Source organism: Heterodontus francisci, chromosome 3, assembly GCF_036365525.1.
Source record: "Heterodontus francisci isolate sHetFra1 chromosome 3, sHetFra1.hap1, whole genome shotgun sequence".
In the NCBI taxonomy this organism is placed as follows: domain Eukaryota; kingdom Metazoa; phylum Chordata; class Chondrichthyes; order Heterodontiformes; family Heterodontidae; genus Heterodontus; species Heterodontus francisci.
In genome coordinates this window covers 191101230-191126887 of record NC_090373.1, presented here as the reverse complement: position 1 = coordinate 191126887, position 25658 = coordinate 191101230, and the positions used below count along the sequence as shown (strand labels likewise).

At 49.7% G+C, this 25658-nt stretch overlaps 1 protein-coding gene across 1 annotated transcript in view; it reads left to right on the top strand.

Moving 5' to 3' along the window:
• itpkb (inositol-trisphosphate 3-kinase B) overlaps nt 1-19042 on the top strand; it is a 191960-nt gene extending 172918 nt beyond the window's left edge. Inside the window, exons 6-7 of the mRNA XM_068027932.1 lie at nt 6647-6718; nt 15866-19042. Of these exons, the coding sequence (XP_067884033.1) occupies nt 6647-6718; nt 15866-16075 (282 nt within the window). The 3' untranslated portion in view covers nt 16076-19042. The remainder of the gene's footprint in view (nt 1-6646; nt 6719-15865) is intronic.
• Nucleotides 19043-25658: the final 6616 nt, after the last annotated feature.

Sequence of the window (25658 nt, the reverse complement as noted above, 5' to 3'; positions counted from 1 at the left end):
GCCTGTTTATGTGCTGTATAACTCTATGACTCTAATCCTGTTGAGAGAAGCCCTCTACTGAGGAGAGAAGCAGAAAGAGGAGGAGATGAGGGAATATAAGTGAAGAACTGGGGATAGCTGGGATACAGACAGGTAGGAGGAGGAGATGACTATGGGAGGAAAGGCCAAAGAGTAGGAAACTGAGGATGTGGGAGAAGGGGTAAAGAGGGGTATTATCTCCATTAATACCCCAGTTCTGCCTCCAGTAAACCCACACCTCTGTCTCCAATCATCCCTCTGTTACATGTCCAATAATCCCCCTGTTGTATCTCCAGTAATCCCTCTGTTACATCTCCAGTAATTCCCCTGTTAAATCTCCAATCGTCCCCCGTTAGACCTCCAATCATCCCCCTGTTACATCTCCAGTAATCTCCCTGTTTTATCTCCAATATTCCCCCTGTTGTATCTCCAATAATCCCCCTGTTACATCTCCAATCATCCCCCATTAGATCTCCAATCATCCCCCTGTTTTATCTCCAATAATCCCCCTGTTGTATCTCCAATAATCCCCCTGTTACATCTCCAATCATCCCCCATTAGATCTCCAATCATCCCCCTGTTTTATCTCCAATAATCCCCCTGTTGTATCTCCAATAATCCCCCTGTTACATCTCCAATCATCCCCCATTAGATCTCCAATCATCCCCCTGTTTTATCTCCAATAATCCCCCTGTTGTATCTCCAATAATCCCCCTGTTACATCTCCAATCATCCCCCATTAGATCTCCAATCATCCCCCTGTTTTATCTCCAATATTCCCCCTGTTGTATCTCCAATAATCCCCCTGTTGTATCTCCAATCATCCCCCATTAGATCTCCAATCATCCCCCTGTTTTATCTCCAATATTCCCCCTGTTGTATCTCCAATCATCCCCCTGTTTTATCTCCAATATTCCCCCTGTTGTATCTCCAATAATCCCCCTGTTGTATCTCCAATCATCCCCCATTAGATCTCCAATCATCCCCCTGTTTTATCTCCAATATTCCCCCTGTTGTATCTCCAATAATCCCCCTGTTGTATCTCCAATCATCCCCCATTAGATCTCCAATCATCCCCCTGTTTTATCTCCAATAATCCCCCTGTTGTATCTCCAATCATCCCCCTGTTGTATCTCCAATCATCCCCCATTAGATCTCCAATCATCCCCCTGTTGTATCTCCAATAATCCCCCTGTTGTATCTCCAATCATCCCCCATTAGATCTCCAATCATCCCCCTGTTTTATCTCCAATAATCCCCCAGTTGTATCTCCAGTAATCCCTCTGTTACATCTCCAGTAATCCCCCATTACATCACCAGTAATCCCCCTGTTGTATCTCCAGTAACCCCCTGTTGCATCTCCAGAAATCCCCCTGTTACATCTCCAATCATCCCCCTGTTGTATCTCCAGTAATCCCCCTGTTGTATCTCCAGTAATCCCCCTGTTGTATCTCCAGTAATCCCCCTGTTATATCTCCAGTAATCCCCCTGTTATATCTCCAGTAATCCCCCTGTTGTATCTCCAGTAATCCGCCTGTTATATCTCCAGTAATCCCCCTGTTGTATCTCCAGTAATCCCCCTGTTGTATCTCCAGTAATCCCCCTGTTATATCTCCAGTAATCCCCCTGTTGCATCTCCAGAAATCGTCCTGTTGTCTCTCCAATCATCCCCCTGTTGTATCTCCAATAATCCCCCTGTTGTATCTCCAGTAATCCCCCTGTTGTATCTCCAGTAATCCCCCTGTTATATCTCCAGTAATCCCCCTGTTGCATCTCCAGAAATCGTCCTGTTGTCTCTCCAATCATCCCCCTGTTGTATCTCCAATAATCCCCCTGTTGTATCTCCAGTAATCCCCCTGTTGTATCTCCAGTAATCCCCCTGTTATATCTCCAGTAATCCCCCTGTTGTATCTCCAGTAATCCCCCTGTTGCATCTCCAGAAATCCCCCTGTTATATCTCCAGTAATCCCCCTGTTATATCTCCAGTAATCCCCCTGTTGTATCTCCAGTAATCCCCCTGTTGCATCTCCAGAAATCCCCCTGTTGTATCTCCAGTAATCCCCCTGTTGTATCTCCAGTAATCCCCCTGTTATATCTCCACTAATCCCCCTGTTGTATCTCCAGTAATCCCCCTGTTATATCTCCAGTAATCCCCCTGTTGCATCTCCAGAAATCGTCCTGTTGTCTCTCCAATCATCCCCCTGTTGTATCTCCAATAATCCCCCTGTTGTATCTCCAGTAATCCCCCTGTTATATCTCCAGTAATCCCCCTGTTGTATCTCCAGTAATCCCCCTGTTATATCTCCAGTAATCCCCCTGTTGCATCTCCAGAAATCGTCCTGTTGTCTCTCCAATCATCCCCCTGTTGTATCTCCAGTAATCCCCCTGTTATATCTCCAGTAATCCCCCTGTTGTATCTCCAGTAATCCCCCTGTTATATCTCCAGTAATCCCCCTGTTGCATCTCCAGAAATCGTCCTGTTGTCTCTCCAATCATCCCCCTGTTGTATCTCCAGTAATCCCCCTGTTATATCTCCAGTAATCCCCCTGTTGTATCTCCAGTAATCCCCCTGTTATATCTCCAGTAATCCCCCTGTTGCATCTCCAGAAATCGTCCTGTTGTCTCTCCAATCATCCCCCTGTTGTATCTCCAGTAATCCCCCTGTTATATCTCCAGTAATCCCCCTGTTGTATCTCCAATAATCCCCCTGTTATATCTCCAGTAATCCCCCTGTTACATCTCCAGTAATCCCCCTGTTATATCTCCAGTAATCCCCCTGTTGTATCTCCAGTAATCCCCCTGTTGTATCTCCAGTAATCCCCCTGTTATATCTCCAGTAATCCCCCTGTTGCATCTCCAGAAATCGTCCTGTTGTCTCTCCAATCATCCCCCTGTTATATCTCCAGTAATCCCCCCGTTACATCACCAGTAATCCCCACTGTTATATCTCCAGTAATCCCCCTGTTGCATCTCCAGAAATCGTCCTGTTGTCTCTCCAATCATCCCCCTGTTGTATCTCCAGTAATCCCCCTGTTATATCTCCAGTAATCCCCCTGTTGCATCTCCAGAAATCGTCCTGTTGTCTCTCCAATCATCCCCCTGTTGTATATCCAATAATCTCCCTGTTGTATCTCCAGTAATCCCCCTGTTGTATCTCCAGTAATCCCCCTGTTGTCTCTCCAATCATCCCCCTGTTGTATCTCCAATAATCTCCCTGTTGTATCTCCAATAATCTCCCTGTTGTATCTCCAGTAATCCCCCTGTTGTATCTCCAATCATCCCCCTGTTGTATCTCCAATAATCTCCCTGTTGTATCTCCAGTAATCCCCCTGTTGTATCTCCAGTAATCCCCCTGTTGCATCTCCAGAAATCGTCCTGTTGTCTCTCCAATCATCCCCCTGTTGTATCTCCAATAAGCTCCCTGTTATATCTCCAGTAATCCCCCTGTTGCATCTCCAGTAATCCCCCTGTTGTATCTCCAGTAATCCCCCTGTTGTATCTCCAGTAATCCCCCTGTTATATCTCCAGTAATCCCCCTGTTGTATCTCCAATCATCCCCCTGTTGTATCTCCAATAATCTCCCTGTTGTATCTCCAGTAATCCCCCTGTTGTATCTCCAGTAATCCCCCTGTTATATCTCCAGTAATCCCCCTGTTGTATCTCCAGTAATCCCCCTGTTGTATCTCCAGTAATCCCCACTGTTATATCTCCAGTAATCCCCCTGTTGTATCTCCAGTAATCCCCACTGTTATATCTCCAGTAATCCCCCTGTTGTATCTCCAGTAATCCCCCTGTTATATCTCCAGTAATCCCCCTGTTGTATCTCCAGTAATCCCCCTGTTATATCTCCAGTAATCCCCCTGTTGTATCTCCAGTAATCCCCCTGTTATATCTCCAGTAATCCCCCTGTTGTATCTCCAGTAATCCCCCTGTTGTATCTCCAGTAATCCCCCTGTTATATCTCCAGTAATCCCCCTGTTGTATCTCCAGTAATCCCCCTGTTGTATCTCCAGTAATCCCCACTGTTATATCTCCAGTAATCCCCCTGTTGTATCTCCAGTAATCCCCCTGTTGTATCTCCAGTAATCCCCCTGTTATATCTCCAGTAATCTCCCTGTTGTATCTCCAGTAATCCCCCTGTTGTATCTCCAGTAATCCCCCTGTTGTATCTCCAGTAATCCCCCTGTTGTATCTCCAGTAATCCCCCTGTTGTATCTCCAGTAATCCCCCTGTTATATCTCCAGTAATCCCCCTGTTGTATCTCCAGTAATCCCCCAGTTGTATCTCCAGTAATCCCCCTGTTGTATCTCCAGTAATCCCCCTGTTGTATCTCCAGTAATCCCCCTGTTATATCTCTAGTAATCCCCCTGTTATATCTCCAGTAATCCCCCTGTTGTATCTCCAGTAATCCCCCTGTTATATCTCCAGTAATCCCCCTGTTGTATCTCCAGTAATCCCCCTGTTGTATCTCCAGTAATCCCCCTGTTGTATCTCCAGTAATCCCCCTGTTGTATCTCCAGTAATCCCCCTGTTGTATCTCCAGTAATCTCCCTGTTGTATCTCCAGTAATCCCCCTGTTGTATCTCCAGTAATCCCCCTGTTGTATCTCCAGTAATCTCCCTGTTGTATCTCCAGTAATCCCCCTGTTGTATCTCCAGTAATCCCCCTGTTGTGTCTCCAGTAATCCCCCTGTTGTATCTCCAGTAATCTCCCTGTTGTATCTCCAGTAATCCCCCTGTTGTATCTCCAGTAATCCCCCTGTTGTATCTCCAGTAATCCCCCTGTTATATCTCCAGTAATCCCCACTGTTATATCTCCAGTAATCCCCCTGTTGTATCTCCAGTAATCCCCACTGTTATATCTCCAGTAATCCCCCTGTTGTATCTCCAGTAATCCCCCTGTTATATCTCCAGTAATCCCCCTGTTGTATCTCCAGTAATCCCCCTGTTATATCTCCAGTAATCCCCCTGTTGTATCTCCAGTAATCCCCCTGTTATATCTCCAGTAATCCCCCTGTTGTATCTCCAGTAATCTCCCTGTTGTATCTCCAGTAATCCCCCTGTTATATCTCCAGTAATCCCCCTGTTATATCTCCAGTAATCCCCCTGTTGTATCTCCAGTAATCCCCCTGTTGTATCTCCAGTAATCCCCACTGTTATATCTCCAGTAATCCCCCTGTTGTATCTCCAGTAATCCCCCTGTTGTATCTCCAGTAATCCCCCTGTTATATCTCCAGTAATCTCCCTGTTGTATCTCCAGTAATCCCCCTGTTGTATCTCCAGTAATCCCCCTGTTGTATCTCCAGTAATCCCCCAGTTGTATCTCCAGTAATCCCCCTGTTGTATCTCCAGTAATCCCCCTGTTGTATCTCCAGTAATCCCCCTGTTATATATCTAGTAATCCCCCTGTTATATCTCCAGTAATCCCCCTGTTGTATCTCCAGTAATCCCCCTGTTATATCTCCAGTAATCCCCCTGTTTTATCTCCAGTAATCCCCCTGTTGTATCTCCAGTAATCCCCCTGTTGTATCTCCAGTAATCCCCCTGTTTTATCTCCAGTAATCCCCCTGTTGTATCTCCAGTAATCTCCCTGTTGTATCTCCAGTAATCCCCCTGTTGTATCTCCAGTAATCCCCCTGTTGTATCTCCAGTAATCTCCCTGTTGTATCTCCAGTAATCCCCCTGTTGTATCTCCAGTAATCCCCCTGTTGTGTCTCCAGTAATCCCCCTGTTGTATCTCCAGTAATCTCCCTGTTGTATCTCCAGTAATCCCCCTGTTGTATCTCCAGTAATCCCCCTGTTGTATCTCCAGTAATCCCCCTGTTGTATCTCCAGTAATCTCCCTGTTGTATCTCCAGTAATCCCCCTGTTGTATCTCCAGTAATCCCCCTGTTGTATCTCCAGTAATCACCCTGTTATATCTCCAGTAATCCCCCTGTTGTATCTCCAGTAATCTCCCTGTTGTATCTCCAGTAATCCCCCTGTTGTATCTCCAGTAATCCCCCTGTTATATCTCCAGTAATCCCCCTGTTGTATCTCCAGTAATCCCCCTGTTATATCTCCAGTAATCCCCCTGTTATATCTCCAGTAATCCCCCTGTTGTATCTCCAGTAATCTCCCTGTTGTATCTCCAGTAATCCCCCTGTTATATCTCCAGTAATCCCCCTGTTGCATCTCCAGTAATCCCCCTGTTGTCTCTCCAATCATCCCCTTGTTGTATCTCTAGTAATCCCCCTGTTATATCTCCAGTAATCCCCCTGTTGCATCTCCAATCATCCCCTTGTTGTATCTCTAGTAATCCCCCTGTTACATCTCCAGTAATCCCCCTGTTGTATCTCCAGTAATCCCCCTGTTGTATCTCCAGTAACCGCCCCCCCCCTGTTGTATCTCCAGTAATCCCCCTGTTGTATCTCCAGTAACCGCCCCCCCCCGTTGTATCTCCAGTAACCGCCCCCCCCCTGTTGTATCTCCAGTAATCCCCCTGTTGTATCTCCAGTAATCCCCCTGTTGTATCTCCAGTAACCGCCCCCCCCCTGTTGTATCTCCAGTAATCCCCCTGTTGTATCTCCAGTAACCGCCCCCCCCCCTGTTGTATCTCCAGTAATCCCACTGTTGTGCCTTTGTTGCAGAAAAAGTACCTCGATCATTTGAAGCTGATTCAGGACACTCTGGAGGCGTCTCTCTTCTTCAGTGCTCATGAGGTGTGTAAACTACTACTTTGCTTGAGGCTTTCCTGAACAGTTATCAAGATGTTATTGGGGTGTTGGGGGTTTCTTATTGTCTATGAGACATTGTTGACATAAATTCCCCTCCTCTCCCATTTACACCATCACTTCTTCTATTCAGCTGAACTTGGACGATTTTCTCTCTGCAGTATTTCCTCCTTATAGAACATGACTCCTGTTGGTCACACACACACTCGCACCCACACACTTACGCAGTCTCTCACACATACACACAGTCACACACATACACACAGTCACATGCACACCTACACAGTCTCTCACACATACACATAGCCACACACACACATACGCAGTCTCTCACACATACACACAGTCACACACACATACGCAGTCTCTCACACATACACACAGTCACACACACGCATACGCAGTCTCTCACATACACACAGTCAAACACACACAAACACAGTCTCTCACACATACACACAGTCACACACACGCATACGCAGTCTCTCATACACACAGTCACACACACACATACGCAGTCTCTCACACATACACACAGTCACACACACACATACACACAGTCAAACACACATACACAGTCTCTCACACATACACACAGTCAAACACACATACACAGTCTCTTACACATGCACACATACACACAGTCACACACACACATACGCAGTCTCTCACACATACACACAGTCACACACACATACGCAGTCTCTCACACATACACACAGTCACACACACGCATACGCAGTCTCTCACACATACACACAGTCAAACACACACAAACACAGTCTCTCACACATACACACAGTCACACACACACATACACACAGTCAAACACACATACACAGTCTCTTACACATGCACACATACACACAGTCACAACACACACATACGCAGTCTCTCACACATACACACAGTCACACACACATACGCAGTCTCATACCAGTCTCACACATACACACAGTCACACACACATACGCAGTCTCTCACACATGCACACATACACATCCACACAGTCACACACACACACATACGCAGTCTCTCACACATACACACAGTCACACACACGCATACGCAGTCTCTCACACATACACACAGTCAAACACACACATACACAGTCTCTCACACATGCACACATACACACAGTCACACACACACATACGCAGTCTCACAAACATACACACAGATGCAATCTTACACCTATACACACACATACACATACACACAAACAGTCTCACACACTCAGAGTCACACACAGACACACACAATCTCACACACACACAAACACAGACATACATACACATACACACAGACAGATGCACAACATACAGACTCACACACATATACAGATACAGTCTCACACACACACACACGCACACTCAGATTCATATACTCACATTCACACATAAAGTCACACATGCACACACACATTCACACGCACACATACGCATTCACCTTCACACATACTGTTGCACATGTACACACATGTACACACATACAGTCACACTGTCACGTTCACACACTCACACAGTGCCAATCACACATACAGTCATGTTCATAATGAAGCGACAACACAGGACTACATGGAAACTAAACAGTGGAAGCCACTTGCTAAAGACAGGGTTAAGCGATCCCACAACCAACGGATCAGATCTCAGTGCTATGCGCCGCCATATGCACACACTGGACCTCTCTCTCCAGCAGCACCGTCTCACCTTATCTCAAATCTGTTCTACTCCGCAGTTTCATCTCATCTTACTTTTTTTCTTCCTTTCAGGTGTTAAGGAACGCAAGCTCCAGCAGCTGATGGGGACTAATGCCCCTCCAGATCCTCCTTCCGCTTCACTTCCCTCTGACCCCACCCCTTCTGATCTGACCCCTTGCCGTGTATTCACTATACCCTCTGACCTCCCCCTCTCTGATGCTGAGCGTTCTGTACTCAGCAAAGGACTCAGTTTTATCCCCTTACGCCCCCACCTCAATGAATTTCGCGCTCGGCATGACGTTGAGCTCTTCTTCCGTCGCCTCCGCCTCCGGGCTCACTTCTTTGACCAGGAGTCCTCCCCCCGACCAGCAGACCCATTCACCCGCCTCCAGTATTCTCCCTCTACCTGGACCCCTCACCCTGGCCTCTTACCCGCTCTTGATCTCTTCATTGAAAACTGTCGGCGAGACATTGGTCGTCTCAATTTCTCTGCCCCCCTCACTCACTCTAACCTGTCCCCCTCTGAACTTGAGGCACTCCGTTCTCTCAGGTCTAACCCCGACATGGTCATCAAACCTGCAGACAAGGGTGGTGCTGTTGTTGTATGGCGTACCGACCTCTACCTTGCAGAAGCTCAACGCCAACTCACAGACACCTCTTCCTACCTCCCTCTGGACCATGACCCCACCACCGAACATCAAGCCACCGTCCAAAGGACTGTCACTGACCTCATCTCCTCTGGAGATCTTCCCTCTACAGCTTCCAACCTCATAGTCCCGCAACCCCGGACAGCCCGCTTCTATCTCCTTCCCAAAATCCACAAACGGGACTGTCCCGGCAGACCCATTGTGTCAGCCTGCTCCTGCCCAACTGAACTTATTTCTTCCTATCTAGACTCTATCTTTTCTCCGCTGGTGCAGTCTCTTCCCACCTACATCCGTGACTCTTCTGACGCCCTACGTCATTTTGACAATTTCCAGTTTCCTGGTCCCAACCGCCTCCTCTTCACTACGGACGTCCAATCGCTCTACACCTCCATCCCCCATCAGGACGGTTTGAGAGCTCTCCGCTTCTTCCTGGAACAGAGGCCCAACCAGTCCCCATCCACCACCACCCTCCTCCGCCTGGCTGAACTTGTTCTGACATTGAACAACTTCTCCTTCAACTCCACGCACTTCCTTCAAGTAAAAGGTGTCGCTATGGGTACCCGCATGGGTCCTAGTTATGCCTGTCTTTTTGTGGGATATGTCGAGCATTCTTTGTTCCAGTCCTACTCAGGCCCCCTCCCCCAACTCTTTTTCCGGTACATTGATGACTGTATCGGTGCCGTTTCCTGCTCCCGCCCCGAACTCGAAAACTTTATCAACTTTGCTTCCAATTTCCACCCTTCTCTCACCTTTACATGGTCCATCTCTGACACTTCCCTTCCCTTCCTCGACTTCTCTGTCTCCATCTCTGGGGATAGGTTGTCTACCAATATCCATTATAAGCCCACTGACTCCCACAGCTACCTCGACTACACTTCTTCACACCCTACCTCCTGTAAGGACTCCATTCCATTCTCCCAGTTTCTCCGTCTCCGACGCATCTGCTCTGATGATGCTACCTTCCATGACGGTGCTTCTGATATGACCTTTTTCCTCAACCGAGGATTTCCCCCCACTGTGGTTGACAGGGCCCTCAACCGTGTCCGACCCATTCCCCGCACCTCTACCCTCACCCCTTCCCCTCCCTCCCAGAACCGTGACAGGGTTCCCCTTGTCCTCACTTTTCATCCCACCAGCCTCCATATCCAAAGGATCATCCTCCGCCATTTTCGCCACCTCCAGCGTGATGCCACTACCAGTCGCATCTTCCCCTCCCTTCCCCTGTCAGCATTCCGAAGGGATCGTTCCCTCCGCGACACCCTGGTCCACTCCTCCATTACCCCCACCACCTCGTCCCCGTCCCAGGGCACCTTCCCTTGCAATCGCAGGAGGTGTAATACCTGCCCATTTACCTCCTCTCTCCTCACTATCCCAGGCCCCAAACACTCCTTTCAGGTGAAGCAGCGATTTACTTGTACTTCTTTCAATGTAGTATACTGTATTCGCTGCTCACAGTGTGGTCTCCTCTACATTGGGGAGACCAAGCGCAGACTGGGTGACCGCTTTGCGGAACATCTCCGCTCAGTCCGCAAGCAGGACCCTGAGCTTCCGGTTGCTTGCCATTTCAACACTCCCCCCTGCTCTCATGCTCACATCTCTGTCCTGGGATTGCTGCAGTGTTCCAGTGAACATCAACGCAAGCTCGAGGAACAGCATCTCATCTACCGATTAGGCACACTACAGCCTGCCGGACTGAACATTGAGTTCAATAATTTCAGAGCATGACAGCCCCCCACTTTACTTTCATTTTTAGGCATTTTTAGTTATTTTTTCTTCCCTTTTTTTGCATTCCTTTTTACATTTTTTGCATTTATTTCATTTCATCTTAGTTTGTTCAGTTTGCTTACCCACTGTTTTTTTCAGGTTGTTTTTCTTCAGGTTTGCACTTGCTGATGTTCTATATTCAGTATATTCACACCTAATCTGTACTAATGCTTTGTCTTTCAAAACACCATTAACATATTGTTTGCCTTTGCTCTGTGACCTTTTGGTCAGCTATGTGGCCTGGTCCAATCTGCACCTTCTCCTTTGTTATCTCTTGCCCAACCCCCACCTCACTTGTTTATAATCTGTGACTTTTCTAATATTTGTCAGTTCCGAAGAAGGGTCACTGACCCGAAACGTTAACTCTGCTTCTCTTTCCACAGATGCTGCCAGACCTGCTGAGTGAATCCAGCATTTCTTGTTTTTCGATCAGATCTAAGCTCTGCAGTCCTGCCACATCCAGTTATGACTGTTGGTGGACAATTAAACAACTAACTGGAGGTGGTGGCTCCACAAATATCCTCATTCTCAATGATGGAGGAGCCCAGCACATCAGTGCGAAAGACAAGACTGAAGCATTTGCAACAATCTTCAGCCAGAAGTGCCAAATGGATGATCCATCTCGGCTTCCTCCTGAAGTCCCCAGAAACACAGATGCCAGACTTCAGCCAATTCAATTCACTCCGCGTGATATCAAGAAATGACTGAAGGCACTGGATACTGCACAGGCTATGGGCCCTGACAATATTCCGGCAATAGTACTGAATACCTGTGCTTCAGAACTTGCCGTGCCCCTAGCCAAGCTGTTCCAGTGCAGGTACAACACTGGCATCTACCCTGCAATGTGGAAAATTGCCCAGGTATGTCCTGTACACAAAAAGCAGGACAAGTCCAACCCGGCCAATTACCGCCCCATCAGTCTACTCTGAATCATCAGTAAAGTGATGAAAGGTGTTGTTGACAGTGCTATCAAGCAGCACTTGCTTCGCAATAACCTGCTCAATGACTCTCAGTTTGGGTTCCGCCAGGGCCACTCAGCTCCTGACCTCATTACAGCCTTTGTTCAAACATGGACAAAAGAGCTGAACTCAAGAGGTGAGGTGAGAGTGACTGCCCTTCACATCAAGGCAGCATTTGACCGAGTATGGCATCAAAGAGCCCGAACAAAACTGAAGTCAATGGGAATCAGGGCGAAAACTCTCTGCCAGTTGGAGTCGTACCTAGCACAAAGGAAGATGGTTGTGGTTGTTGGAGGTCAATCATCTGAGCTCGAGGACATCACTGCAGGAGTTCCTCAGGGTAGTGTCCTAGGCCCAACCATCTTTAGCTGCTTCATCAATTACCTTCCTTCAATCATTAGGTCAAAAGTGGGCATGTTCGCTGATGATTGCACAATGTTCAGCACCATTCGTGACTCCTCAGATATTGAAACAGCTCGTGTAGAAATGCAGCAAGACCTGGACCACATTCAGGCTTGGGCTGATAAGTGGCAAGTAACATTTGCACCACGCAAGTGCCAGGCAATGACCATCTCAAACGAGAGAGAATCTAACTATCTCCCCTTGACATTCAATTGCATTACGATCGCTGAATCCCCCACTATCAACATCCTGGGGGTTACCATTGACCAGAAACTGAACTGGAGTAGCCACATAAATACCGTGGCTACAAGAGCAGGTCAGAGGCTAGGAATCCTGCGGCGAGTAACTCACCTCCTGACTCCCCAAAGCCTGTCCACCATCTACAAGGCACAAGTCAGGAGTGTGATGAAATATTCTCCACTTGCCTGGATGGGTGCAGCTCCAACAACACTCAAGAAACTCGACACCTTTCCAGGACAAAGCAGCTCACTTGACTGGCACCTCATCCACCATCTTAAACATCCACTCCCTCTACCACATGGAATGCAGTGGTTCAGGAATGCCACCTTCTCAAGGGTAATTAGAGATGGAGAATAAATACTGTCCTTACCAGCGATGCTGGCGTCCCAAGAGGACATTACAAAACACTCTTGCATACAGTTTCACACACCTGGCACCAGGAGTCCTGCCTCCTCCACAAAATCAAGCCCTTTCTCTGTGGGGGTGTTTGAGTCTGTAACTGTGTATGACAGACTGTGTGTGTATCATATGTATGTAACATATATTATATATGAGTGTCAGTGTGGCTGGGTGTGTGTGAGACCTGGGTGTGAGTCTGTGTGTGTGTGACTGTGTAAGTGTGTGCATGTGCAAATGAATGTGACTGTGTCAGAGTGTGCGTGTGAGTATTAGTGTGTGTGACTGTGTGAGTGTGACTGTGTGTGAGTGATTGTGAATGTGTGTGACTGTGAGTGTGTGACAGTGTGTGAGTGACTGTATGTGAATGTGTGTGACTGTGTGAGTGTGACAGCGTGTGAGTGACTGTGAATGTGTGTGTCTGTGAGTGTGTGACAGTGTGTGAGTGACTGTATGTGAATGTGTGTGACTGTGTGAGTGTGACAGCGTGTGAGTGACTGTTTGTGAATGTGTGTGACTGTGTGAGTGTGACAGTGTGTGAGTGACTGTTTGTGAATGTGTGTGACTGTGAGTGTGTGACAGTGTGTGAGTGACTGTATGTGAATGTGTGTGACTGTGTGAGTGTGACAGCGTGTGAGTGACTGTTTGTGAATGTGTGTGACTGTGTGAGTGTGACAGCGTGTGAGTGACTGTATGTGAATGTGTGTGACTGTGAGTGTGACAGTGTGATTGTGACAGTGTGTGAGTGACAGTGTGTGAGTGACAGTGTGTGAGTGACTGTGTGTGAGTGACTGTGTGAGTGTGACTATGGGCTGACTTTTGTGCCCCAGGCAGGGCTCCCAGCACTGGGCCAAAAAGGTGGGGGGGAACCCCACCTCAGCCAGGTGGAGCCTTCCCCAGTGCGATTCTAAGCCAATTAACAGCCCAGCGCTGGGATCTCTGTCTCTTTAAAACTGCCAGATACGGGGTCAGCTGCTCAGCAGTTTTGGCCGCACCACTGGGAGTGGCCACTGCCGGTACTACACCAGGCCTTGGACCCAGGCCCAGTGCTGGAGCCTGGAGCCAAAGTGAGTGAGATGGGTTCGCCGTGTCCAATCTGGCAGGCCCCAGCGAGGAAGGGGGAGGGTGGGCATGAAGTCCGGTGGAATGGCTGCCCAGGGAGGTGGAGGTTTGGTTGGCAGGGCTCCTCCGTGAGCTACAGATTGCCCTTGAAGGAGGGTCCCCCCACCCCAAGACCACAGACAGAGCACCTTGTTTTACAGGGTTAGATCCCAGTGGCGGTGGGAAGAGGCCCTTAAGTGGCCGTTAATAGACCATGAAGGTGTCAGATTGTCATAAAAACCCAACTGGTTCATTAATGTCCTTTAGTGAAGGAAAGGTTCTGTCCTTACCTGGTCTGGCCTACATGTGACTCTATTTCCACATCCATTATGGTCAACTCTTAACTGCTCTCTGAAATCATTCAGTTTGTAAAACACCATGGCAACTCGGCATGGGCAATGAATGCAACATTAGCACACTGAGAATGCACTCACTTAGACGCATATATAATACAGAGGGAATGGAGCAAGGAGAAACACTCAGGAAACTGGGAGAGGGGAGAATGTTATGGGAGTCTGGGAGTGGTGGAGGAGAATCTCTCAGGAGACTGGGTGTTGGGAGAATGTCTAGGGAGACTGGGAGCAGGGGAAGTTCTTGGGAGACAGGGAATAGGGGAAGCTTTTGGGAGACTGTAGAATCTCTCAGGAGACTGAGAGTGGGGGGATTCTCTCGGGAGACTGGGAGAGGGCAGAATCTCTCGGGAGACTGGGAGAGGGAGTGGGGAATTTCTTGGGAGCCTGGGAGAGGGGAGTGGGGAATCTCTCAGGAGACTGGGAGAGGGAGGGGGTTGTTAGAGAGTATTTTTCTGGGATCGCTTTTACTGTGTTTAAGTGGCAGGACACTGGAAATGTTAAGATGTTAACGGTGGTGGAATGTGGCTGAGATTTATGGATGGAGAGGGAATATGGGAGAATGTGCAGACACTTGGCGAGCTTTATTTAGGGACTGAAACAGACTGATTTAAAGTGTTGTTATTTGCTAGTTTCTGGCAGCAATCTTTCGACTCTGTTTATCTGTTTCTTGGTTACAGCTTTTCCACTCTCTTTCCCGCAGTTTCTTAGGAGATCTGGGAGTTTCGTGGTGTGCTGCTGTCTCCCACCCTGATGCTGTTGTGAAGTTGGTCTCTGCCATCTCCTTGGGATAGAGTCACTCTGCTCCCTCACCTCTGCTGGGCTAGGGGGAAGGCTGGGCTTTGCTTCCGACAACCGCCCCCTGTTGGAAAGCAAATGCTCACAGACTTTTGACAGTGGCAGGAATGCAGGCTTAGCCGTGACTCCCACCACAGTTAAATAGTCTGTTGACTCCCATTTAGGTGAGGGTCCAGGAAGGCAGCACATGGTAACCCTCCTCCAGGGGGGGTTGTTGTGTTCCCATGATGTTTACTTCACCAGGCTGATTAATTTGGATTAAATCTCTGTTGGCACTTTACTGTGTCGCAGTTGGTACTTGCGCCTCTGAGTTACAAGGTTATGTGACTGAGTCCCACTCCAGGACTTGGGCACACCATTCAAGGCTGACACTCCAGTACAGTACTGAGGGAGTGCTGCAGTGTTGGAGGTGCCGTCTTTCGGATGAGACATTAAACTGAAGTCTCATCCGCCCTCTCAAGTGGTTGTAAAAATTCCCATGGCACTATTTTGAAGAAGGGAAGAGGAGTTCTCCCTGATGTCCTGCCTGCTATTTGTCTCTGAACCAACATCATCAACACAGATGATCACAGTATTGCTGGTGGGATCTTGCTGTGTGTAAATTGGCTGCCATGTTTCCGACAATACAACAGTGACTACACTTCAACAGTACTTCCTTGGCTGTTAAAGTGCTTTGAGACATCCAGAAGTTGGGAAAGTCGCTATATAAATGCAAGTCTTACTTGAGTGAGTTGGCTGAGTCTGCCTGTACTGACGGCCTTTCTTCTGTTGTATCCCAGGTGATCGGGAGCTCCTTGCTCTTTGTGCACGACAGACGAGACCAGGCCAAGGTCTGGATGATCGACTTTGGCAAAACGACGCCCCTGCCCGAAGGTCAGGTCCTGACCCACAGGCGGGAATGGGTGGAGGGCAATCGGGAGGACGGTTACCTCTGGGGACTGGACCACCTCATCTCCATCATGGCTGAAATGTTACAGCAGCAGAACTGAGATGGAGCCGGAACTATTTTCCAGTGACTGTTGTTTGTCATTACACCGCACTACAGAATGTTCCAGAACACGCCTCCCACCCTCCACCCCACACCAAGGAAGATGATTGCACTGAGGAAACAGTCCAGGGCTATGTCGTGACGTTAAGCTGTCAAGGTCAAGACTCTAGACAATGGATTGACGTTCCCTCCCCTCCACTCCCCCTCCTTTCTCTTCTATCCCTTCTTCCCCTGCAGCTTACCCCCTCCCCCACCCCCCCCATTCCCTCAGTTATTTGCTTGCGAATCCCCAAATCCGTCTCGACAAGCAGCAGTCAGTCCTGAGGTTCAAAATAACAAGGCAGGGAGGAGACATCTCCTTAAAGACAGCTCGAGAATGTTCTGGAAACTTAGCTGCACAAAACCCTGGTGTCACTAACATGCCTTATCTTTTCGATTCAAACACAATAACATGAGTTGCATGATGTAGAATTTTCTTGCCACTTGGCCTAACAGATGTGAGTCTGTGTTTCTGCTCCATGCGAGCCTCCAATGAGGCTTTGTACAGAATGATTATCGGGTGTTCAGGGAGTTGTGATTATAAACTGCTTGATGAAGGAATTCTTGAGCTGGTGCTGTTCATTCAGGGAGAAGGGAGAGTTTGAGATGAACTCCTAAAGGCTTGTAGCCACCTCTTCTGTTTCCTCAATGCTCTGTTTTCACAGCTCAGAGGTCAGTCCCACAGGCCGAGGTCAGTCCCACAGGCCGAGGTCAGTCCCACAGGCCGAGGTCAGTTCCACAGGCCGAGGTCAGTCCCACAGGCCGAGGTCAGTTCCCACAGGCCGAGGTCAGTTCCCATAGGCCAAGGTCTGTCCCACAGGACAGGGTCAGTTCCCATAGGCCGAGGTCAGTCCCACAGGCCGGGGGTCAGTTCCTACAGGCCAAGGTCAGTCCCACAGGCTGAGGTCAGTTCCCACAGGCCAGGGTCAGTCCCACAGGCCGGGGTCAGTCCCACAGGCCAGGGTCAGTTCCCATGGGCCGAGGTCAGTCCCACAGACTGGGGTCAGTTCCCACAGGCCAGGGTCAGTCCCACAGGCCGGGGTCAGTCCCACAGGCTGGGGTCAGTTGCCACCATCGCACCCTGTTTCCACTTGCCCAAACCTCCCATTCTTCACGTGCAGGCCTAACATAGTGAGTGTCAGTGGGCAGCTAGACCCTAGGCTGTGGCCTAATCAGATCTCACTGTTTCAGCAGTGGCCTTAATGGGGCAGCAAGGATGGCAGCTGAGCATCAACAAAGCTGCCCCCAACCAACACCACCCAACACCGCCCTCCCCCCCCCTCCCCCCCGCCACATCCCCCCAACAAGCAACACCACAGGAGAGCTGCTGCAAAACAGCACGTACAGAAAAATGACTATTTATCTACATGCAAGGCTGGACACAGAGTGAAGTGGGCTGTTTAAGCATGAACGGCTTCATTTTGCCTGTTAGCGATGTTTTCGCACTGGGGTCTTTCCCAGTTCTGGTGGCAGGGCCGGTGTTGTATCACCCTCTACTGGCCTGTTTTAGCACCATGGATTTCCACAATTCTCAGTTAAATTGTCTTCCACCGGAAGTCTGAGACCCTGAGCAGGGGACGAGGGGGAGTGGGGGGAGGGGTGAGAGAATTCCTCTGCTCAGCAGCAACAGGATTTGAAACCAGTCCTTTTGTACAAATTCTTCTGATTATTGCACAAGGAAATCCTTCCTCCTTTGGTGACGGCATTTACATTGTTCTAAGCTTTATTGGATCATTAGACAACGGAGTAGGCCCGGATTTTCCTAAATCGCTTATTTCCTTCACCAACCCTTCACCCAATCGACCTACTGTTGACCCCAGTAAATATCCCAGGAGTAGCCTAATTTACAACCACCTCCCCCCCAAAAAAATTCCTCCTCTCCTTAAACGTAGGGTTGTCGAATCTAGTCAAACATTATTCCTGAAAGTTTCATCATGTGACCCCCCCCCCCCCCCCCCCACTGCCCAGCTCCCACACACCCGCCATTGGTCACCTGACACATCAATCCTTGCAGCGCCCCACATTCCCCTGGCCAATTGGAGAGCACACAAAGACAATGAAAGATAAAACCACATCGTTTTTTTGAAGTCCCTTTTAATGTTTTTCCCTGAGGAGGCGGTATGGGTTGGGGAGGAGGTGGAGAAGGAATGGAAAATGGCTGCTCCAGGCCGTGGTCAGAGTACGGAGAAGGGGTTCTTGTCCCTGGAACTTATGGCGTCTGTATGAGGTGCATCGGTTGGTTTGCGGTCAACCCCTAGGCTCGGAGGCTGGGATCTGAAATGCAAAAGGTTTCCTGCTGATCCCTTAGCAACCTGTTGGGAGCCAGTAATGTGCCGGGCCTAGAATTGATGTAAGCTAATGGCCTTGCACAGGAACCCCCCCTCCCCTCATTACCCTGAACATGCCGTCTGAGCTTTAATGCCAGAAGATTTAATGTCTGTCCGATACTTGTGGCGGAAAAATCCAGAAACGTGCAGTGGAAAGCTAAATGCATAACTGTGTCTCTGGCACATGAGTGTCCTGCAACGCTACTGAAAACAGCTTCATTTTGGGTGTGGTGAGGTGAGGCGGTCATTTGGTGATCAGACAGATATATAATGGAAGACACTGTGGAATTAATGAGCCTCCTCCACTCTTCCCAACCTGGACAGATTCTTTTTCTACAGAGTGATTGGAAAATTGTAGATGGTGATGGGCGGGGGAAATCAAGGCCAAAGATCGCTCTCAAAGTATATCTAAGGTTTCTTCTTGTAAAGATTATTTTAGCGTTTATTGGAAGGTTATTTATTGCAACACGTGCAAGGAGACACAGCAACATTGTGGCCTGATGCTATTGGGTAGGCCAGAAAGGGTGGTTGGGCACATCTGTGCTGGTAGCATCTGGCCAGTGTACACAGACTATGCATTAAATCTATTATCTTTATCACTCTATCGGTGTCTTCTACATGTCGGTCACACTGCAGACCTCACACACCAAGTGTCACATGCCAGATGTCTACTGTGGGCAGCACACTCCAGATGTCACCCCCTCCAGGTCTTACCCCCAGATGTCACACCCCAGATGTCACCTCCTCCAGGTCTTACCCCCAGGTGTCACCCCCAGATGTCATCCCCAGATGTCACACCCCAGAGGTCATCCCCAGAGGTCATCGCCAGATGTCATCCCCAGATGTCATCCCAGATCTCACCCCCAGATCTCACCCCCAGATCTCACACACCAGATGTCACACCCCAGATGTCACCCCCTCCTGGTCTTACCCCCAGATGTCACACCCCAGATGTCACCTCCTCCAGGTCTTACCCCCAGGTGTCATCCCCAGATGTCATCCCCAGATGTCATCCCAGATGTCACCCCCAGATCTCACCCCCAGATGTCACACCCCCAGATGTCACACCTCCAGATGTCACACCCCCAGATGTCACACCCAGGTGTCACACACCAGATGTCACACCCCCAGATGTCACCCCCAGATGTCACACCCCCAGATGTCACACACCAGATGTCACCCCCAGGTGTCACACAGCAGATGTTACACTCCCAGATGTCACACCCCAGTGTTACACCCCCAGATGTCACACCCCAATGTCACACACCAGATGTCACCCCCAGGTGTCACACACCAGATGTTACACTCCCAGATGTCACGCCCCCCAGATGTCACACTCCAGATGTCACACCCCAGGTGTCACACACCAGATGTCACACCTCCAGATGCCACCCAGCCTGCAGACATCACATTCTGAATGTCACACTTTGTTATAGATTCAAAGTAATCTTGAATGAAAGCTAGTCATTTTGTGATTGTCTTTTCTGACCTGGAGGCAGAACTTTACAAGTGGCTGCTTTGCCTTCTGGTTGATCAGGAGTTTGCTATCCACTCCAGTTACCTGGATTTGCCTGTTTAGACCACTTCTGCAAGCAGTATAGCTGAGGTGTGTCTTTGAAGAGACAGTCAAGATCATAAATGTTATCCAGATCCAAGACTGCCAGTGAGCAACACCATGGGAGGTTCCTCAGCAAATAAAAACAAATGGAGGAAAAAGCTACAGACTGAAGAGAGAAGTTTCACGGAGATTGGAAGAGTCATTTGACGCAAAGCCTTTCCTAAGTAGGTCTCGGTTTAAGATGCTCACCATACTGTATTTCCAATCGGGAATAATTATGGCCCTACACAGCTATCCAGTTGATGGATTAAACAGTGGGATTAGCACATGCAAGCAGATGGAGGGACAGTAAATCTATTTATTTGATTTGACTCTTCATTTGATGCTTCACCTGCACCTGGGTCTCCATTCACGGGCTTGCGTGGCTGTGTTCTATTAGTGTAGTGTCTTTCTACATTGAAAGATGGTAAGGAGATTGGGAGGGAGGGAGGCTTATCCAAACCATCAGACAGCAAAGGGAATAGAAACAATAAACACAAGGATTTTCTTTCACTCTCTTCCTCCATGCTTGGAAACTCCCAACAGTAGTTCGGGTGAAACCATGAGTCAGGGTACGGCCAGTTGTGTTCTGCTGGCTGGCTTCCCACACTCTACCCTCTGTTACCTGAGTCCTAACTCACACCAAGTCCCCTTCACCCTCTGCCCACTGATGTACTTTGGTTCCATCGCCGCTCCTTATCGCTATAATCTCCTCCAGTCCACACAACCATCCAAGATATCTGCGCTTCTCCAATTCTGGCCTCTTGCACATCCCCAATTTTAATCACTCCACCACTGGTGGCCTCACCTTCAGCTGTCTAGGTCCTAAGCTCTGGAATACCCTCCTTACGCCTCTCCACCTCTCTTCCTCACCTACCTCTTTGGACAAGCTTTTGACCATCTGACCTAATATCTCCTGTATGGCTCAGTAGTACTTTTTGTCTAATAATGCTCCTATGAAGTGCCTTGGAACGTTTTACTACATTGAAGGTGCTTAATAAATGCAAGTTGTTGTTGTAACTTGTTGCAGCATTCCTGGGAAAGGCCCTGGAACAGGATTTGCTGGGAAACATGAAAGACAGTTATCACGTTTTCTGTCGCTATCAGTTTAATCTGTTTGGTACACAGCAGAGAGCAAACTGTTTAATTGGCCAAGAGATCAGGAAACTCCATCTTCCAGTGAAGCAGAATGTTTATATACAAAATAGCGCAATGTTCGAGGAAACACTGTTACATTATCCATTACTTCCTTCTTTTGGCATTGAAGGCAGCCTTTGTCCAACACATCTGTGTCAGCCGTGTATCAGTAGGTTAAATTTTGCCTCTGAGTCAGAAAAATGTGCCTTCAAATCCCACTCCAGAAACATGAGCACAAAGTCGAAGCTGAAACTCAGTGCAGTGCAGACAATAAACCAAGGCCCCGCTGCCCACTCAGGTTTGATATACAGAATCCCACACTATTCCAAAGAAGAGTAGGGAGTTCTCCCCAGTGTCATGGTCAATATTTATCCCTCAACCAATACCTAAAAACACATCATCTGATCATTATCACATTCACAAATTGGCTTTTTTTTATTTGTTCATTCATGGGATGTGGGCGTTGCTGACCAAGCCAGCATTTATTGCCCACCCCTAATTGCCCTTGAGAAGGTGGTGGTGAACTGCCTTGAACCGCTGCAGTCCATGTGGGGTAGGGACACCCACAGTGCTGTTAGGAAGGGAGTTCCAGGATTTTGACCCAGTGACAGTGAAGGAACAGCGATATAGTTCCAAGTCAGGATGGTGTGTGACTTGGAGAGGTGGGGTTCCCATGCATTTGCTGCCCTTGTCCTTCTAGCTGGTAGTGGTCGCGGGTTTGGAAGGTGCTGTCTAAGGAGCCTTGGTGCGTTGCTGCAGTGCATCTTGTAGATGGTACACACTGCTGTCACTGTGCGTCGGTGGTGGAGGGAGTGAATGTTTGTAGATGGGGTGCCAGTCAAGTGGGCTGCTTTGTCCTGGATGGTGTTGAACTTCTTGAGTGTTGTTGGAGCTGCACCCATCCAGTCAAGTGGAGAGTATTCCATCAGACTCCTGACTTTTGCCTTGTCGATGGTGGACAGGCTTTGGGGAGTCAGGAGATGAGTTACTCGCCTCAGAATTCCCAGTCTTTGACCTGCTCTTGTACCCACAGCATTTATATGGCTGGTCCAGTTCAGTTTCTGGTCAATGGTCACCCCCAGGATGTTGATAATGGGGGAGTCAGCAATAGTAATGCCATTGAATGTCAAAGGGAGATGGTTAGATTCTCTCTTATTTGAGATGGTCATTGCCTGGCACTTGTGTGGCACCAATATTACTTGCCACTTATCAGCCCAAGCTTGGATATTGTCCAGGTCTTGCTGCATTTCTACATGGACTGTTTCAGTATCTGAGGAGTCACGAATGGTGCTGAACATTGTGCAATCATCAGCGAACATCCCCACTTCTGACCTTATGATTGAAGGAAGGTCATTGATGAAGCAGCTGAAGATGGTTGGGCCTCAGACACTACCCTGAGGAACTCCTGCAGTCATGTCCTGGCTGCCATATTTCCTACATTACAACAGTGACTACAATTCAAAAGTACTTCATTGGTTGTCAAGTGCTTTGGGACATCCTGAGGATGTCAAAGGTGCTATAGAAATGCAAGTTCTCTTGATACACCCTCCCCAACCTGAGCGGTGGCCTCACACTATGACCCTTGTCCTTTCAGCTGGATCCCTCTTTTTAAAATGAAAACAGGCTTTCCCAAAATGTTTTCAAGGAAAAGATGGAATCTCACTCCAATTTTTGTGTAGACAATTCCGCTTTTAACTTCTTTCTTTGCGGCATTTTCATTCTTTATTTTGCAGTTAATCGTCTTTTGACTTTGATCGGTCTGCTGTGGCTCCCTTGGGGATAGTTGTTCCCAACACACTCGATCCGTTTAACCGCCAACTAGGATGACTGTATCATCAATCAAGAGTCAGATTAACAGCAGAGCCCGTCTTCTTAAAAAGGGCATAAACAATATACACACGAGGTCCTTGAACCCAAAGCACGCAATGCAGCCCAGTGCATCTGTGTAACATGTCACCTCCCCTCACCCACATTCTTACTGAACTGGCTTGTTATCAGTGGAAGCATAGAATGCTGATTAAACCAATGGGGATAAGTAGTGAAAGTACAGAAATAAATATTCAAGCGTAGTAATTCATTAGTGGGCTGTTTTTACTTTTAAACTGTCCTTGTGTTCTCTGTCAATGATCATTTAACTTCCACCTCCCCACCCCCACAGCACAATTGACACAATGACCCAGGGTCCAACTGAAATCATTTCAGAACACGTAGAGAGTAAAAAGTAGAGACTAAAGAGTGATGGTGAGAGGAGGCAATGGAGAGGGTAATGAGGAGAGGAGGGAAATAGAGAGGGTTATGGGGAGAGGAGGAAGATGGGGAGGGAGAGGAGGGAGATAGGGAGGGTGAGGAGTGAGATGGGAGAGGAGGGTGATGGAGAGAGGAGGGCGATGGGGAGGCAAATGGGGAGAGGAGGACAATGGGGAGGGTGAGGGGGAGAGGAGGGTGTTGGAGAAGGTGAGGGGGAGAGGAGGGAGATGGGGAGAATGAGGGGGAGAGGGGGACGATGGACAGGGTGAGGGGGAGAGGAGAGCAATTTGCAGTCCGATGGAGAGAGGAGGGTGATTGGGAAGGGAGGGGAGGGGAGGGTGATGACGAGGGTGATGTGGAGGGAGATGAGGGGGGAGATGGGGAGGGTGATGGCAAGGCGAGGGGAAGGTGTTGGGGAGGGTGTTGGGGTGGGGAGTGGAGGGAGATGGGGGGGAGATAGGGAGGGTGATGGGGAGGGAGATGGGGAGGGGAGGGGCGGGTGATGGGGAGTGAGATGGGGTGGGTGATGGGAGTGAGATGGGGAGGGTATGGAGAGGGTGATGGGCAGGGGAGATGGGGAGGAGAGGGGAGGGTGTTGGGGAGGGTGTTGGGGTGGAGAGGGAGGGTGTTGGAGTGGAGAGGAGAGTGAGATGGGGAGGGTGATGTGGAGGGGACGGGAGGGGATGGGAGGGTGATAGGAAGGCAGGTGGGGAGGGTGATGGGGAGGGGTTGGGAGGGTGTTGGGGAGGGGAGGGGAGGAGCAGGGAGGGTGATGGGGAGGGGAGGGGAGGATGATGGGGAGGGTGATGGGGACGGTGATGGGAAGGGAGAGGGGAGAGGAGGGGAGGGTGATGGGGAGGGGAGGGTGATGGGGAGGGTGATGTGTAGGGGAGGGGAGGGGAGGGTGATGGGGAGTGAGATAGGGTGGGTGTTGGGGAATGAGATGGGGAGGGTGTTGGGGAGTGAGATGGGGAGGGTGATGGAGAAGGGACAGGAGGGGAGGGTGATGTGGAGGAGAGGGAAGGGGAGGGTGATGGGGAGGGTGTTGGGGAGTGAGATGGGGAGTGTGTTGGGGAGTGAGATGGGTAGGGTGATGGGCAGGGAGGATGGGGAGGAGAGGGGAGGGTGTTGGGGAGAGGAGGGGAGAGTGATGACGATAGGAGGGGAGGGTGATGGGGTGGGTATTGGGGTGGAGAGGGGAGTGAGATGGGGAGGGAGATGAGGTGAGATGGGGAGGGAGTTGGGGAGGGTGATGGGAGGAGGGGAGAGTGATGAGGATAGGAGGGGACGGTGATGGGGTGGGAGATGGGGAGGGAAGGGGAGAATGTTGGGGAGAGAGATGTGGAGGGGAGGGTGATGGATCGGTGATGTGGACGGAGATGGGTAGGGGAGATGGGGAGGGTGATGGGGAGGGAGTTGGGGCGAGGAGGGGAGGGTGATGGGGAGAGGAATGGAGAATGTTGGGGAGGGAGTTGGGGAGGGTGATGGGGAGGGGAGGATGATGGTGTGGGAGATGCGGAGGGGAGGAGAGGGTGATGGGGAGGAGAGGGGAGGGTAATGGGGAGGGGAGGGGTGGGTATTGGGGAGGGCGATGGGGAGGAGAGGGGAGGATGTTGTGGAGGGTGTTGAGGTGGAGAGGGGAGTGAGATGGGGAGGGTGATGGGGAGGGGACGGGAGGGGAGGGGAGGGTGATGGGAAGGCAGGTGGGGAGGGTGATGGGGAGGGGAGGGTGATGGGGAGGGGATGGGAGGATGATGGGGCGGGTGATGTGGAGTGGAGGGGAGGGGAGGGTGATGGAGAGTGAGATGGGGAGGGTCTTGGGGAGTGAGATGGGGAGGGTGATGGTGAGGGAGATGAGGAGAGGAGGGGAGACTGATGGGGAGGGAGATGGGGAGAGAGGGGAGGGTGATGGGGTGAGAGATGGGGAGGGAATTGGGGGGGGCAGGGTGATGGTAGGGAGATTGGGAGGGAGAGGGGTTGGAGATGGGGAGGGGAGGGGAGGGTGATGGGGAGGGAGAGGGGGATGGGAGGGGATGGAGATGGGGAGGCGAGGGGAGGGTGATGGTGAAGGCGATGAGGGGAGGGTGATGGGGAGCGAGATGGTGAGAGGAGGGGATGGTGATGGGATAGGGAGATTGGGAGGGGGAGAATGGTGATGGGGAGGGTGATGGGGAGGGTGATGGGGAGAGGAGGGGAGGGTGATGGGGAGGGGAAGGTGATGGGGAGGGAGATGGGTA